The sequence below is a fragment of the Schistocerca piceifrons genome, chromosome 1, assembly GCF_021461385.2.
Source record: "Schistocerca piceifrons isolate TAMUIC-IGC-003096 chromosome 1, iqSchPice1.1, whole genome shotgun sequence".
Taxonomy (NCBI): domain Eukaryota; kingdom Metazoa; phylum Arthropoda; class Insecta; order Orthoptera; family Acrididae; genus Schistocerca; species Schistocerca piceifrons.
Genome location: NC_060138.1, coordinates 815,622,342 through 815,639,110, shown reverse-complemented (window position 1 = coordinate 815,639,110; position 16,769 = coordinate 815,622,342). Strand labels below are relative to the sequence as shown.

Here is a 16,769-nt window from a genome sequence, read left to right as displayed (position 1 = left end):
ATGGAAATCAGTATGTGATATGGTTAGGTCGGTGGAAAGTAGATGCTACACAATTTTCGCCAGTTGGTCTGCACGTTAATTACCCTTAATATCAACATGTCCCTGCGTCCACATTGTAATAGATGGACCAGCTGACGGAGACCCATTGCTCTGTCGAGACTTCTCAGTATAACGAGTGCCAAATTATTTAATAGTTTTTCTCTTGGGAAGGGGGGGGGGGGGGGGCTCGTAAGAGACTGCAGGCGCTCATCAACTCGTTACTTATTTAAGAGTTCGTCGACTGGAGTGTCGACTATGCAAAGAATAGCTCGAAGAATGGCGTACAGCTCGGCGGTTAATATCGCCGCTGCCATCGGTACCACTCTTTGAAGGCAATATTGAAACCTTTCTCGAGACATTTTTGATGTGTTTTCAGAGCGCACCAAGACGCTGTGTAAGCCCGGTCCGTGCGGCGCGAACGCCGTGTGCTACGTGGTGTCGGGCGGCCGCGAGGAGTGCGACTGCCGGCCCGGCTTTTCCGGAGACGCGTACTCGGGTTGCACGGCGCAGCCGCCCAGCCCGTGCGAGCCGAACCCGTGCGGCCCCGGCGCGCGCTGCGAGGTGACCCCCAGCGGGCTGCCCATGTGCCAGTGCCCCGCCGGGCTCTCGGGAGACCCGACCGGTCCCAAGGGCTGCGGCGGGCCCGAGTGCCGCACCGACGACGACTGCCCACTCACCCTGGCCTGCACCGGCCTGCGCTGCAGGGACCCCTGCCCCGGCTCCTGCGGCGTCGGCGCCTCCTGCCGCGTCGAGAAGCACCACCCCGTCTGCACCTGCCTGCACGGACTCGTCGGCAACCCGCTGCTGCGCTGCTCGCCTCCGCAAGGTCAGTCTCAAATACCAGGTCAATAATTACAGTCCGGGTAATATACTGCCTCAGGGCGTATACACTGTTTCTAACTTGTTTTAATGTGTTAAACCTTCAGCATTCGACTATACCTCTTGAATAGATTATGACAGCTTTTTAAAGTTTGTAATTCGGTCAATAATTATATGAAGCATTGAAAATCGTGTTTTCATTGCCCTGGAAGCAGCTAGATAGGCAACCTGCAACTATACCTGACTGACAGTGCACCAGGTTAACCATTAGGCAATATACATTACTTTCATACATAATGCACAGTGACATGTGTCTAATACCATCTCGACCTGCGGAAAAATGTTATCTACAAAGAAAGGAAAATTGGTTACGGCCGGCCGCGGTGGCAGTGCGGTTCTAGGCACTGCAGTCCGGAACCGCGGGACTGCTACGGTCGCAGGTTCGAATCCTGCCTCGGGGATGGATGTTTGTGATGTCCTTAGGTTATTTAGGTTTAAGTAGTTCTAAGTTCTAGGGGACTGATGACCTAAGATGTTAAGTCCCATAGTGCTCAGAGCCATTTGACCATTTTGAAAATTGGTTACGTCAGGTGTTTGGTTCAAATGTCGCCATATTATTGTTTGTTCCGGATGATTTACTGCCAACAACAATTCAGACTCGTTCATTTACAAAAGGTTAGATGTGAGTGGCTGACTTCAAATGTGACCCTACTTTTCTTGGATGAGATACATGTGAAGGACATCCTAAAGTACAACAATAGATGAAAATGAGGATCAGCGATTAAAAGTATATAAAACAGCTAAACCCATAGGTGTATCAGAAAAATGAGTATTTGCCATATATTTTACACGAATAATTAACTACGAGAGAACCCTTAGGGAAGATATGCCCCTCCTGTGATGCATGCTGACCGAATACAAATTTGGCAATAAATCCTTTTGGCCGATTTGTTAGTGTATATGAGACGTAGGTCTGCCACGTCATGTTAGAAATTAAACAGCAGTCAACTCAGTTTATCGAAGTCGGTGGCCCTGCGGAGGTAAGATTGCACATTTTCTCAGGTGGATAGACAGAACAGTGAATCGTGGTTTGGGATTGCAAAAAACTGGAGTATTTATGGTTAGAATACTTGAAAAACAATCCTATTTCGCAGATTTCCAACTTTTCCTTCGTTTAACGAAGTTTGTGGTCGTAAGACGTTTTGATTGTGGTGGAGAGATTATCGCAGCTGAGGAAAGGAATTTTGAGAACGTTCCAGAATCGCATTCCAAAAATGGAATCTGCTAGCTAGGATACCATTGGAGAAATTGCATTCATCAAACGGAGGACTACATATAAAACGCAAACCACGTTGCACTGATTCATGTAAATTAAATTATTTGCATATCCCAATGATAAGTAATTTGCTTCAGCAGTACATCCAACAGCGATATCGTAGCTTGGTCAGGGAAAATTTGCTGCGCTAAATCGGTAAGCTGCATCTCTAGGAGACTGTTGGAAGAGGAAGTACGGAGGAAATAATCCTATTGCAGGATCGATAGTACTGTCAATAGAATCATTATGATCGCAGAAGGCTTTTGATCGCCCGTACATCAAACGAACTGCGGCTAGGAATCCGAGTGCAACTAGCATCAAAAAAGTGCAACCTGCTTGAAAAAAAGTCTCAAATAAGTAGATGTACGTGTCATCGTGAAGATCATGATTATTGTGACTGTGGTCACCGTGAATAATTCTAAACATTATGTCTGTGGAGAATTCAACTATCGTGCCTAATTCATTATAAATCCTCTTCAAATTACCCTGCTTTCAAATAAATGTCACTGGTCTCAACTTAAGTAATTATGCAATTTTCATACGTTTTGATAAATACAGAGTATGAATAAGCTAGGCAAATACTTCTTACTGATGCCAGCTCTTATGCAAGATACTCATAATTTAATTAAATATTGTAGCCTACATTGTTGTAGCTATGTACTGTTGCAGCGAATGGAGAATGTTATCTTAGGTACTATAGTTTTCAAATCACCTGAAGATAACGTAAATAACTAAGCTTTGTAAGATGTGAGCTATATTTCAATTGAAATAAAGTTATTTTCATTTTAATCTCCGTTCAGAGTAACGAATGATTTTGGACACGAGCTGATGTGGAGAGCAACACATTAGCGTACTGAGAATATATAAAAAAAAAGCGACGTGACACAGTGAAATTTTAGTCATGGGCTGAACGTGATCAAGACAAGAACACTAGCACATTTTCTTTAGAATAGAATGTATCACAGCGAAAAGAATTTTGCCGAGACAGTGTTCGATTTTTCCGTCGCGCAGTGGACCGTGATTTAATTTTTATGGGTGACGAAACCTATCTCAAAAGAATCAACTACCTTGCTGTGCCATTGAGTCTGAAATGAGTTTTTTATATACTCTTCCGAATTGATTCCCACTGGGTATAGGCGAGGTCTGCAAGTCACCGTGTGTAAGAAAGGGGATAACATACGTGTAGAATTTCGTAATATTACCATGGAGAATGTCCCAAACAAACGCTGCTCCGGAATCAGTCAGACTCGCACGAACTCTGTTGGCACCTGTAAGGTAAAGGCGATAGTTGTCTGTAATTTATGATAGTGAATATTGTTGCTCGATGTCCGGCGTATGCACATATGGTCGGTGGCACAGGTCTGCCAGCGTCTCCGTGCGAGCCCAGCCCGTGCGGCGCCAACACCCGCTGCCAGGTGATGGGCGGGCGCGCCGTTTGCACCTGCCTGGACGGTTTCTTCGGCGACCCGCAGGCCGGCTGCCGGCCCGAGTGCACGCTCAACTCTGACTGCGCGCCCGACAAGGCGTGCCTCGACATGCGCTGCGTCAACCCGTGCGCCGCGGGCGGCGGCTCGCTCTGCGGCCTGGGCGCCGTCTGCAACGTGCGCGACCACACCGCCGTCTGCGAGTGCCCGCCCGGCTACATCGGCAGCGCATTCCTGCAGTGCGTGCCCAGGCGTGAGTACACCTTCTCCTCCCCGACCCTCTCTCCAGCACATTCTTATTCAACACACTGCAGTCATGGATTACATTTCACAAATGGTGCCGGCCGAAGTGGCCGTGCGGTTAAAGGCGCTGCAGTCTGGAACCGCAAGACCGCTACGGTCGCAGGTTCGAGTCCTGCCTCGGGCATGGATGTTTGTGATGTCCTTAGGTTAGTTAGGTTTAACTAGTTCTAAGTTCTAGGGGACTAATGACCTCAGCAGTTGAGTCCCATAGTGCTCAGAGCCATTTGAACCATTTCACAAATGGTCGCTGCAGTTAGTAATGCGGGAGTTAGACGGTCGACGCCGAGGTACTAGATAGTTCGAGTCGCTGCATGCAAAAACGCTTCAGCATTACCCCTTGTTTTTAACACTTTAAGAAAATATTTTGGCTCAACCAGACATACAATGTTAATCATCTTAAAAACTGATTACATTAAAACTGACACACTGGGGAATAACAAGCTTCTATCCTCAGACATACCATCACAAGAATCAGGATAGCTAATCGAATTATAGCTGCAATGCTCTTGTTGTTGTAGCCTTCAGTCCAATGCAGCTCCATACTCTACTCTGTCCTGTGCAAGCTTCTTCATCTGCATAACTACCACATTCTACATCCATTTGAACTTTCTTACGGTAGTCAAGCCTTGTCTCCCTTTCATTTTTTCCTCTTTGTACACCCCCTCCCCTCCACACACACACACACACACACACACACACACACACACACACACACACACACACACATTCCTCCATTACCAGATGCTTCGTATGTCCTATCAAGTGGACACTTCCTATACGCAAGCTGTGCCATAATATCTTTCCTCCACAATTCGATTCAATACCTCCTAATTAGTTACGCGAGCTACACATGTAATCTTCATTATTCTGCTGCAGCAACACGTTTCAAAAGCACCCATTGTCTTCCTAGCTGAACAGTCATTAACATTTCACTTCACTGGAAAGCTACCGCTCAGACAATGCATCCCGGAAAGGGTTCTTAACATTTAAATTTATATTCTATATTGTTAAAGTTCTCTTTTCCATAACTGCTTTTATTGAGACTGCCAGTCTCCATTTCATATCCATTCGACTTCGACCACCGACATGCATTTTGCTGCTCAAATGTGTCTCAGTTTCTGTTCTAATTCCATGGGCACTGTGCAGTTGACTTCAACTATATTCTGCTATCGTTGTTTTACTTCTGTCGATATTCATTTATAAACTCTTTTCAAGACTCTGTCCATTTTCGGGTTCCCGGGTTCGATTCCCGGCGGGGTCAGGGATTTTCTCTGCCTCGTGATGACTGGGTGTTGTGTGATGTCTTTAGGTTAGTTAGGTTTAAGTAGTTCTAAGTTCTAGGGTACTGATGACCATAGATGTTAAGTCCCATAGTACTCAGAGCCATTTTTAACCATTTTCTGTCCATTTTGTTAAACTTCTCTTCCAAATCCTTTACCAACTTCGACTCGTTTAAAATGTTAGTGATGCAAATGGATTCCTAAATCAAAAAAATTTAGAAGAAATCAGAGGAATATGTTCTCGTTTTCTTCCCTTGGCAGTCCCCGAGTCAGAAGGTAATTTAACTGCTCCTACAGAGAGATTTCACGCAACCTCCAACGCCTTCAGCAACCGCACGCAAGGTTTTTATGTCTCTCACTCGCTACATGCAAGCTACAGTATTAGTCCTACAGAAAAAATGAACAGGGCATTTTTGTAGGAAATTTAGTGGTGTTAAATTTTGTACTGGGATACGTTTTCGCCGGCGGCCACGGTTTTCGAGTCATTCAAGAAAAACTCGGTTGAAGCTTACTTTTGTACATTTATCTAGAATGATTCTAAAGCTACGAGCTGTAGCGAAAGCGCATCCCAGTACAAAATTTAACTACATCGACTTTGCTGCAAAAGGTCAAGCGTGTAACAGGCGTGAGAATATGGAAGCTACCTTGTGGTATTTATAGGCATTGTGGGTTGCATAAAGCACATAGGTAGGGACAGCTGAATGACCCTGCATACTGAACTGTATGGTTCGACAGAGATGGTGGCCGACAAGAGGAGTACCAAGATAAGTAAACAAGAATGGTGAGTCTCGATTTTTATTTTATTTTGTATTTGTGAAACGATATATAACTTTTATTCGTTGGGCTATTCTGATGAGCGAGTGCCTGAATTTGAAAGCCTCTTGTTCAGCTACTGGCCATTTTTAATGTGATGTGATTTTAAGGCGATTAACGTTATAAGAGTAACTGAGCCGAAATATTCTCTTAAAATTTTAAATTACACAGCGACCTTAGTTCCATGTAGTTGGAGATAAAATCATACTTCGTGCCTTCCACTATTTCATTTCTGACTACTTTTGCCTTCGCCGTCCACTTATTGGACATCCAAAGGAAAGAGACCTACATTCCCAAAAGTTTGGTCACTGTTGCTTGAGGAGAGCCACGTAAATAGATAATTATTTCCATTATTGTTATCATTTTTCTGATGTAAAACCATCTGTGGCGTCGAGGTGTGGTGAAGTGGGGTTCAGCTCGCCGAAGTAGTGTTGCTAGAGCGCTCACGTGGCCCACAGCTTCGCCGCCGCCAGAGGCGAACCTGACGGCGTGGCGGCCCTGCTCGCCGTCGCCGTGCCTGGCCGGCGAGACGTGCGACGCCGTGTCCGGCGGCGTGGCGGCGTGCCTGCCGTGCCGCGGCCCGCTCTGCCGGCCCGAGTGTCTCACCGACTCGGACTGCCCGTTCGACCGCGCGTGCGTGGGCCGCGCCTGCGTCGACCCCTGCCCCGGCGCCTGCGGCCTGCGCGCCGTCTGCCAGGTCGTCCGCCACCAGCCCATCTGCAGCTGCCCGCCGCCGCTGCGCGGGAACCCCTTCGAGTACTGCGTACAGCCTGGTAGGTGCCGCTTCAGCCTCTCCTTAACTGCCTCCTGGCGCGGTGGGTATTACAGCAACTGGCTGCACAGGCGGGACAGCTTCTTTAAAGTGATACAGAGAAAAATAGTGACATCTTTATTTTTATTCATTTGTCAAGCCTCAGCTGCTATTATAATCATATTACTGATAGTTATATTCGGACCGTTTGTATGCAACCGAATAAAGACAATATTTGTTTTACCAGGTCTTCGCCAAAATTTCTTATGGCATCGTCAATGGCGTGAAGTACGCATACAGTTTCATTACTTGCATATTATTCTATTCTTCACTGTCGGATCAATAGTATACCTACATCTACTATTGAATTTTAATAAGAGGCGTGCACGCCCTTCGCCTTCATGACGGCTTGATCTCTGCTGGGGACACTTTTAACGAGGTGTCTGAATGTCGTTGATAATTCTTCCGGGTTATATGGCCGTGGTCCATGGAATACTTCTATTCCTAATCCTTCGTCCAATACTACGTTGGACATCCTCAGAGGTATGACTGGTCCTATTGAGTCCTGAGGACCAGTCATACCTCTGAGGATGTCTAACGTAGTATTGGACGAAACGTTAGGAATAGAAGTATTCCATGGACCACGGCCATATAACCCGGAAGAATTATCAACAACAGTACCATCCGGTCGTGAAAGCCTTCATTGTATGTCTGAACGACCGCAGAGGAATGAGTCCATTCCGACTCAAAAATTGAGAAGATGGTGATATTGGATACTGGTTTTGGAGCGATGTCGACGTTGTAATTCATTCCAATCGAATTCCATTGTGTTCATGTCGCGGCCCAGGGCAGGTCCGTCCATTTCAGGACTGTTATTGTCTACAAACTACTGCCTTACAGATGCTGCTTTATGACAGTGTCCATTATCGTGCTGATACAAACAGGTATCGGCTCCAAGCTGTTCCTCGTATGTTCAATGACTCGCTATGTGTATTAATATTGTTCTACTTGTGCTCTTTCTGTTTTATTGGTTACAACTGTTTGCAGCTGGCATAACAGTATCAAAATATGTTAACTGAAAATGTATATTTGTTTCACTCCTCTGAGGATACCTTAATAAATTGAAGCAAAAGGCATCTTGCCTTTAATCAGTAAGATAACTTTAAAATCAGTAACATAACGACTAGATTCTTAGCTATTGTGATCTCTTCACTCTGGATGGAGAGCTCTGAACATGTCCTAATTTGAGCTTGTCGATTCGGATAATGTAGAACACTTGGCTGTGTATTAATTGAACACAAATTCGGACAATTGCGATTGGTCACTTGCCAAAGATTTGTTTATATCCATAAACTAGTTATCGAGCTTTTCAGGTACATCTAAGGATTACATATTTATTTCTGTAGCGTCAAGCTGTGTGCTGACTTGCAGCACTTGACAGGCTCCGTTTATATTTTCTATCGGCCACAGAATTAAAAATACGACAGCGTGCTCCATGTGCTTTACAAATGACACTGGTTGTAGTACTCAGAGATGCAGATAATCTTCCTGAAAAGTCCATATCAAATGTCCTGCATAGAGAATGTCGTCGTAGCATTTCCAGTGGATGCCTCTGTGACAATGAGTGGAAACATTGTTGCTGGTAGGCAATGCATCGCTTCAGATACCAAGTTGTAAAAATGTGCTCCACCTTAGATTAAGAAATTTCAAATTTTAATATCAGTTGAGTCTTAATAAGTACTTGCTTAATACATCCTTAAATTTGTAATTAGTTGTTGTATGTGTGATCAAACAGTGTCAACTTTGTTGAACATGCATCTCTATTATTTGCAACACTTGATATACCGAATTACATTTGGCTTATATAGTATCTAATTTATCGATACACGCTGCATCTCATGTCGTTGTTGTACGCAATAGTGGAATCTGATAGTAAAACGGAAACTCAATAAAGCAGAGTGAATTTTCGAATCAACTAATCATTGTCCACATCACGCTTGAGTTTTAAATGACAGAGCAGAACAGTCATGGTTTTTTTCACTAGTTTTGAAAATACTCATTTTGTTCTTTTCTGGAGTATCTGATGTAACAGACTAATGTATTCTAACCTCGCTTCGTGGCCACCATGCTGTAGTTAGACAATAAACCAAATACGACGAGCTTTATCAGGTATACGTTTCGACATCCAGTTTATGTAGGGATCACTGTTACAACAGGACTGTCTTTTCAGTTCCGTTATGAAGAGATCCTGCGTCCCCGATTAGTGTTGTCGGCAGTTCGATGTAATGAGGCAGTCGGCAGTCCCCGTTCTCATCTTGAACTTGTGCGCTTTCCAGTTGCTGGAGACAAGACGGACACGTGTGCGACGGTGCGCTGCGGCGCTAACGCCGTGTGCCGCGAACGCGGAGGCGTCGTGGCCTGCGAGTGCGTGGCCGGCTTCGCGGGCGACCCGTACCTGGCGTGCCGCCCCGAGTGCGTCATCAACTCCGACTGCCCGCGCGACAAGGCGTGCGTCAACAGCAAGTGCGTTGACCCCTGTGTCGGCGCCTGCGGCCTCAACGCCCAGTGCCAGTGCATCAATCACGTCGCTGTCTGCTACTGCCCACCGTCAACATCCGGAGACCCGTTCGTCAACTGCTTCCCGTTCAAGCCTGGTTAGTATTTGATACAAGCTGTTTCAATGAATTCGTACTATGTTGTTGTTGTTGTTGTTGTTGTGGCCTTCAGTCCGAAGACTGGTTTGATGCATCTCTCAATTCTACTGTATCCTGTGCAAGCCTCTTCGTCTCCGAATAACTACTTCAACCGATTCCCATTTAAATCTGCTTACTGTATTCGTCTCTTCGTCTTCCTCTGGGATCTTGCCGCCCACATTCCCCTCCGATACCAAATTGACGATTAACTGATGTCTCAATGTGTCCTATCAAGCGATCCCTTCTTTTAGTCAAGTTGTGCCACAAATTTCTGTTCTGTCCAGTTACACTCAGTACCTCCTCATCAGTTACGCGATCTACCTACTAATCTTCAGCATTCTTCTGGAGCACCACATTTCAGAAGCCCCTAGTCTCTTCTTGTCTGAACTGCTTATCCTCTACTTGTCACTTCCATACATGGCTACACCCAGACAATTACCTTCAGAAATGACTTCCTGACACTTTATATTAGATGTTAACAAATTTTTCTTCTTCGGAAATGCTTTTCTTATCATTGCCATTCTACATTTTGTATCCTCTGTAATTTGACCATCGTAAATTATTTTACTTCCCAAATAGCATTACTCTTCTACTACTTTTACTGTCTCATTTACTAGTCTAATTGCTTCAGCAGCGCCTATTTTAATTCGACTACATTCCATTACCCTTGCTTGGCTCTTGACAGTGTTCATCTTTCTCCCTCACTTCAAGACACAGTCCATTCCGTTGAACTGGACCTCCAATTCCTTTACTGCCTCTTACGATGTTGCCGACAAACTGCAAAATTTTTATTTCTTCGCCCTGAAGTTTAATTCTCTTTCCAAATTTCTACTTGTTTTCTTCACAGTTTTCTCACTGTACAGATTGAATGACATTGGACATAGACTACAACCCCACTTCGCTCTCGTCTCAACCAATGCTTACTTGCCTTTCATGGCCTTCGACTCTTACGACTGGCGCCTGGTTTCTGTAAAAGTTTTAAATACTATTGTATATCAATGAGTATTAAGTTCTCATCATTTCAGTACTCCAATAACACTGTTCCGTGTCACGCACATAACGAGTGCTTTGTTGGTGCTCGGCAGAGCCGACGCTGCCGCGTCCGACGAACCCGTGCGACCCGTCGCCGTGCGGGCCCAACAGCCGCTGCCTGCCGTCCTCACAGGGCTACGCGGCGTGCTCGTGCCTGCCCGGCTACGTAGGCGCGCCGCCCGTTTGCAAGCCCGAGTGCGTCGTCAGCTCGGACTGCCCGCAGTGGCAGGCGTGCCTCAGCCAGCGCTGCGCCGACCCCTGCCCTGGCACCTGCGGGCTCAACGCGCTCTGCCAAGTCGTCAACCACAACCCCATCTGCTCCTGCCCGCCCAACTACCAGGGAGACCCCTTCACCAGCTGCCACCCTCCTCTTGGTAAGTGTTTGCGACACATTTCAAATAGCTGACTGTCGGTGGCCTAGCTGATACCGCATACACCCGAACCTACTGTCCACATAAACTCTTTGATGACAACTGAGGAATCTTATGAAAAGTCTTAGATCCGAATTGGAGCGAAATTTGGAAGCGACAGAAAAGTTACACAGATGTTGCCACTGCTAGTGAAGTAACTCAAAAAAATTTCATTCTTAGTCATATAAATTCCTGTTTTGTCTGAGTACAATTTTATTTTGTACAGGAGTTTCAGTACTGTTACTTGTAGACTGGTTAAAAAATCTTTTCTTACTGTGCATTTCAGAAGACTATATCTCGACAATCGGGCACATTTATTTAAATTAACAATACATAGAAAATTTGTTCATCTGATGTTTGTGGGAAGCCTGTGACAGTCATCTAGTGATCATAGACTGCTTTTCGAATCCTATATGCATTACATATTGAAATAGTATGAAGAAATTGTAATGACAGGCTCTAAATTACTGCAAGGAACGTACAAAACGAAAGCACTGTTCTACAAGAAAGCCACTCAGATTTGGAAATCTGGGATTTGTGAATCACATTTTTCAGTTCTGCTCAAAATGTACTGTGTACAGAGCCTGCAGCGTAGCACAACCCTTCTTGTTCAGTGGTTAACAAAATGCTGTCCAAGACAAACCTACTTTTTATTGATTTTAAATTAACATGCTGATGATCTAGCAACTTGAAATGTTAAACATAGCCCAGAACTGCATAACAGTGCAACATTAACTCGCTTTCTTGTTGTCTGTTTGGTTGGGGTTGGGGTGAGAAAGGTTGGTAACGCCTGAAATTAGGCTTCCCTGCATGACCAGTGTGTCATGCAGAATGTGTTCCAACAGTTATACATGTGGACAGGCATGCTAAGCAAAGGGGGAGGGGGGGGGGGAGGAGATGGAGAGAGAGATGCGGAAGAGGAAATGGACAAAGAAAGAGTGTAGGAAGAGATGAACGGCACAATGGGGGGGGGGGGGGGGGGGGCAGATAGCCAGAGAGAGGGAAAGGAGGAACTGAGCAGAGAAAAGGGGGGAGAAGGAGATTGACAGAGTGAGAGAGGGGGAAAGAGATAATAGAGAGAGGGCAGAGGAGGGAGAGGTGTGCAATATGTGGACATATGCGTACAAGGGCGAAGCTGTGGGTATAAAGTTAGTACTGAAATAAAAATCTGAGAAAGAATCATATAAAATTAGTTTTGCTTACTTCTTTATTTTATTTTTTAGGAAAATAACGAATAAATTGATATATAATTAGTCAGTAGATATAACTCTAGTCCATTTCGGACATTATCAGATGAAAATATACTGAAATAAAAACTTTAAATTTAACATATTTCTCTCCTGTAATCTAATCAATACGTTTAAAACCCATTGCAAATTTTCACACACTCCAGACTAAAGAGCAGCAAATAATTGTTTCAATAAAAATAATATTTTAATTACCACGTTTTTAAATCGGACTAAAAAGTATATAATAATTTCTCCTTGATACATATAATTCTTAACTCCATATAGATAAATCTGAAAATTTGTGTTTGTGGATTATGAAGAGCTATGTAAGATTAAAAACGAAAAAAGTTGGGCGCATCCAGTAGATAAAAGTAACGAGGTATATATTCATACAACAATTACGTATTGTATTTGCCCCACGTTTTTCGTTTAAAATCTTACAAGTAATTGTGTAGCTATTAAAAATTCACAATCACAGATTTTGAGGACTATCTGTGTTGGATTAGGAGAAATTAAAATTTTTAGCTCTATTTAACAACGTGGATGTCAAAGATCTATTTTTATTTAACCAATTATTATTCTTTTCAGTAAGTGATTGCTTCATTTCTCCAGTTGTCATCGGCATTCTTAGGGAATGTGTATTATGTATAGTAGTTAAGAACGGAAGATCACATAAAAATGAATACCAATTACGTCTGCGTAGCTGAATGTGTGGAATTAGACAGTATATATCTGCTTCCTAGAAATTGTTGTAAACATCGCCACTGAAACAGAGCAGGCCCCAGGTTCTAGTAACGTAGCGACTGAGGTTAGACAACAATTGTGACACTGTGTTATGGGGTGATGCAGTGGAAGGCGAACCGAAGCAGCCGAGCGGCGACCCGTGCAAGCCGACGCCGTGCGGGCCGTACTCTGAGTGCGTCGTGAAGCAGGGCCGGCCCGTGTGCTCGTGCCAGGCCAGCTACCTGGGCAGCCCGCCCTTCTGCCGGCCCGAGTGCGTGCTCAGCCAGGAGTGCCCGCCCTCCAAGGCGTGCATCAGTGAACGCTGCCGCGACCCCTGCCAGCAGGTGTGCGGCTCCAACGCCAAGTGCGACGTCGTCAACCACACGCCCTTCTGCTCCTGCCTGCCCGGCTTCGAGGGCGACGCTTTCGTCGGATGTACGCCTGTGCGAGGTGGGTACCTCTGTCCAACCCCTTAATTGCCCCTTGTGTTGTTAACTGAATAAAAAGCAAATTAATAGAATTATGAAACCATTAGTCCTACCGCTAATATGAGCATTTGTAAGCACACTGGGCAAAAATTAACATCCCCAGAAGACATCATGCTAACGCAATCTAACACCGCATCCAACTTTTATGTCAGCTTCCAGCGAGGAAGAATGTCCTCAAGTATCTTCAGGGATGCCATGTTCAGCCGAAGCCAAAATGGCTCTAAACACTATAGGACTTAACATCTGAGGTCTTCAGTCCCCTAAACTACTTAAACCTAACTAACCTAAGGACATCGCACACATCTATGCCCGAGGCAGGATTCGAACCTGCGACTGTAGCAGCATCGCAGTTCTGGACTGAAGCGCCTAGAACCGGCGGCCGGCCATCTGAAGCCATTCGTTGAGTAAATCCAGTAGTGCTAGAAAAATATGGCGATATTGGTTGCTACCTTTCACGCGCTGCTCAAAATAACTCCAAACATTTTCTATGAGGTAAGATCGGGTGATTCAGATAGCCACACGAAGTGCGATGTGGATCATAAGAGTTGGTCCGACCAAGAACTTACGTGTGCACCGCTATGAACATGGTTTTGCTCCTCTTCGAAGATGAGAGTGTCCACTGCATACTCATCACGAAGATGTAGAAGAATGAGCAACATTGGGTCGCCAAGAACTTAAGGTAAACACTCTGGTTCATGTTCATGGTAACTTGAATGCGTGAACCAAATTTCATGGTCCAGAAACAGGACAAAAAACGTCGCCGAACCACATATGGTGTGAACTACGCCCTCTACACACTACCGTTTAAACGCCTCATTGGGCCGTAGGTGCACTCGACACACTTGAAAAGAAGCCAAATCGCGACTAGCTGGACCACACTAAACATCTCCAGTCGACTGCTTTCCAGTTTCTGTTTTTTTTTGACCGACTGATGACGCTAAGATAATTGTACCGCTGTGTGCATTGGCCTTTTGCTACGTACCCGACTCCGAATGTCTCATTCCATTCCCTTAGTAATTTTCGCTCAGTAACTGGTTGAGTGGACCTGTAGTCACCTACAGTGCTAGTTCCTGTCGTGTTTGAAACCGATTTTCATTGATAAGAAATGACATTCATCGCTGGTCCGAGCTCCCTTGTTGGTTGGGATCTTTTAATAAGAGCGGATCAAAAAGTTTTTGTTCTAAGGCTGCACAGTCCAGAACCGGTATGCAACTTAGGCAGAACAGCCTTTAGCATTGAGGCAGTCATTCCAGCGACGCACAAGGTCGAAGATGTCCATTTGGTAAATCACTGTGTCCCAATCCGTGAAGAAGTCCGCAACTGTCTGCTGCACATCCTCGTCTAACAGGACTCGTCGACCCTTCAAGCACTTTTTTAATGGACGGATAGTTCCATGAGTAGAGATCAGGACAATAGGGCGCGTGCTCGAATGTTTCGCACTTGAGTTGGCGTAATTTCTGTGTTACGTCGTTTGCGATATAGGGAAGCGCGTCATCATGAAGCAGCAGCACACTTGGAGCACCATTCTACAACAGTGGGTTTGACAGATATGCTGCCCGATACACATTCTTCCCTCTACGCTGGATGTTTCCCGGTGTTTGTCCTTCAGCGTCGTAGGAAAGAATAACATCACGTTGGTCCTGTTTGGACGCATTTGGTAAAAACGTCGCCATACTTCACGTCCCCACATTTTCCGCACGCACGTCGGAAAGACCCGAATGCCATACTGATCCCTTGCCTACATGTCGGTGGTCATATACGCGCATCAGAGTCGCGCTGTCGGCCGGTATGGCCGAGCGGTTCTAGGCGCTTCAGTCTGGAACCGCGTGACCGAATCCTGCCTTGGGCATGGATGTGTGTGATGTACTTAGGTTAGTTAGGTTTAAGTAGTTGTAAATTCTAGGGGACTGATGACCGCAGATGTTAAGTCCCATAGTGCTCAAAGCCATTAATAGTCGCGCTACGTTGTAAATACGTTGCAGCAACGCCCTCGGATGGAAACTTTTTGATCGCGCCTTATACAATCACTGTTCTTTTGCGAATTATGTGACTGTGAGTGATACACCATTCCTCGTAAACGTTGGCTGCTTTCTGTTATCCCATCACGTATCCACGCTGACCCTCCTTAATGCGATGACACCGATGAACTAACTCGAACAGACACACCATTTCACTGCCGTGGCTTACGTTGTTTGTGAAGGATCATGTAACCTCGTGATACCAGTGATACATCGTCTACGGCGCCCCAAAGCGACCAGTTTTCGCTTTTAATGGGGTGCTAATGTTTTGTCTGGTGAAGATATCTGAATGTACGTATGATGTTTTGGAATTGTGCTGCGGTTGTTTACACTCGTTGCATGTAGCGTTATGGTACACAGAGCCTGTGGACATCCCGATGGACCCGTGCATGCCGAACCCGTGCGGCGTAAACGCGCAGTGCTCGTCGCAGAACGGCGCTGCGCGCTGCACGTGTATCCCGCCCAACATCGGCGACGCTTACGGCACGGGCTGTCGGCCCGAGTGCGTCATCAACTCGGACTGCGCGGCGCACCTCGCTTGCGTCAACAAGCACTGCCGCGACCCCTGCCAGGGGCTGTGCGGCGCCGGCGCGCGCTGCGACGTCGTCAACCACGTCGCCGTCTGCAGCTGCCCGCCAGGGCTCAAGGGCGACCCCTTCAGCGCCTGCAGGGTCGAGACCACCACTCGTGAGTATTCCAAGCTTCATTTCTAACGTCTATCCACTCAACAAGTGACAGCACCCCGACAGCGGTCTTCAAATGCTTATATCTGCCAATGAACTGCAAATACGTTTATCTCTATCTAACAGCTACATCCTACAATCTACAACGGAGGATGCTGGGATGGTTCGTTTCAACGGATCACGACACATTGCCGTCTCCATTCTTCCCTTTTGTGGAGCCTGTGATTTCCCTCTTATCACCTGCTCTAAGACGGAATGTTAAAACTTTCCGTGCACTTCCTTACACCAAGTCTTAGTCTTTCCTCTTCTATAGATTTTGTTTTCAATTCATGCACCACATTTCTAGAGGTTGCCGAGGAGACTTAGCAGATAAAGTTTCACATAGGAACTCGTGTCCAGAAACGTCATCCAACGACGCTACAGAGCGTCGAAGTTACAGGCGCCGGTGCCTGTAAATGTGTGTAGAGTGATTCCGTAACAAACTTTCTAGGATGATGGAGAAGGATAAATGTATCAATTTGAGGTAAAGGTCCCGTACCGGAAACGAACGAGTCGACGGCTATTGGCGAAAACCGTTCTGATACCTCTGACAGTGGAATACATGCTAAGACTGTAGGGTAGACAACTTTCAGAGATAGTTGTATCGATCAAAACAAAGATAAAAAGTCCAGTAAACATGGGTTCTAAAATGCTCACGAACTTTTGTTCAATAGAGGGGATGTGTTTCATAGTTGCAAAGACGAACAAGT

General features: G+C 45.6%; 1 protein-coding gene across 1 annotated transcript in view; it reads left to right on the top strand.

Moving 5' to 3' along the window:
• The window catches only part of LOC124775374, a 607,101-nt gene that overhangs the window by 332,446 nt on the left and 257,886 nt on the right, over window positions 1-16,769 (top strand). Inside the window, exons 60-66 of the mRNA XM_047250212.1 lie at window positions 416-865; window positions 3,542-3,850; window positions 6,452-6,766; window positions 9,081-9,398; window positions 10,523-10,843; window positions 12,958-13,281; window positions 15,698-16,024. Coding sequence (XP_047106168.1) covers window positions 416-865; window positions 3,542-3,850; window positions 6,452-6,766; window positions 9,081-9,398; window positions 10,523-10,843; window positions 12,958-13,281; window positions 15,698-16,024 — 2,364 coding nt within the window. The remainder of the gene's footprint in view (window positions 1-415; window positions 866-3,541; window positions 3,851-6,451; window positions 6,767-9,080; window positions 9,399-10,522; window positions 10,844-12,957; window positions 13,282-15,697; window positions 16,025-16,769) is intronic.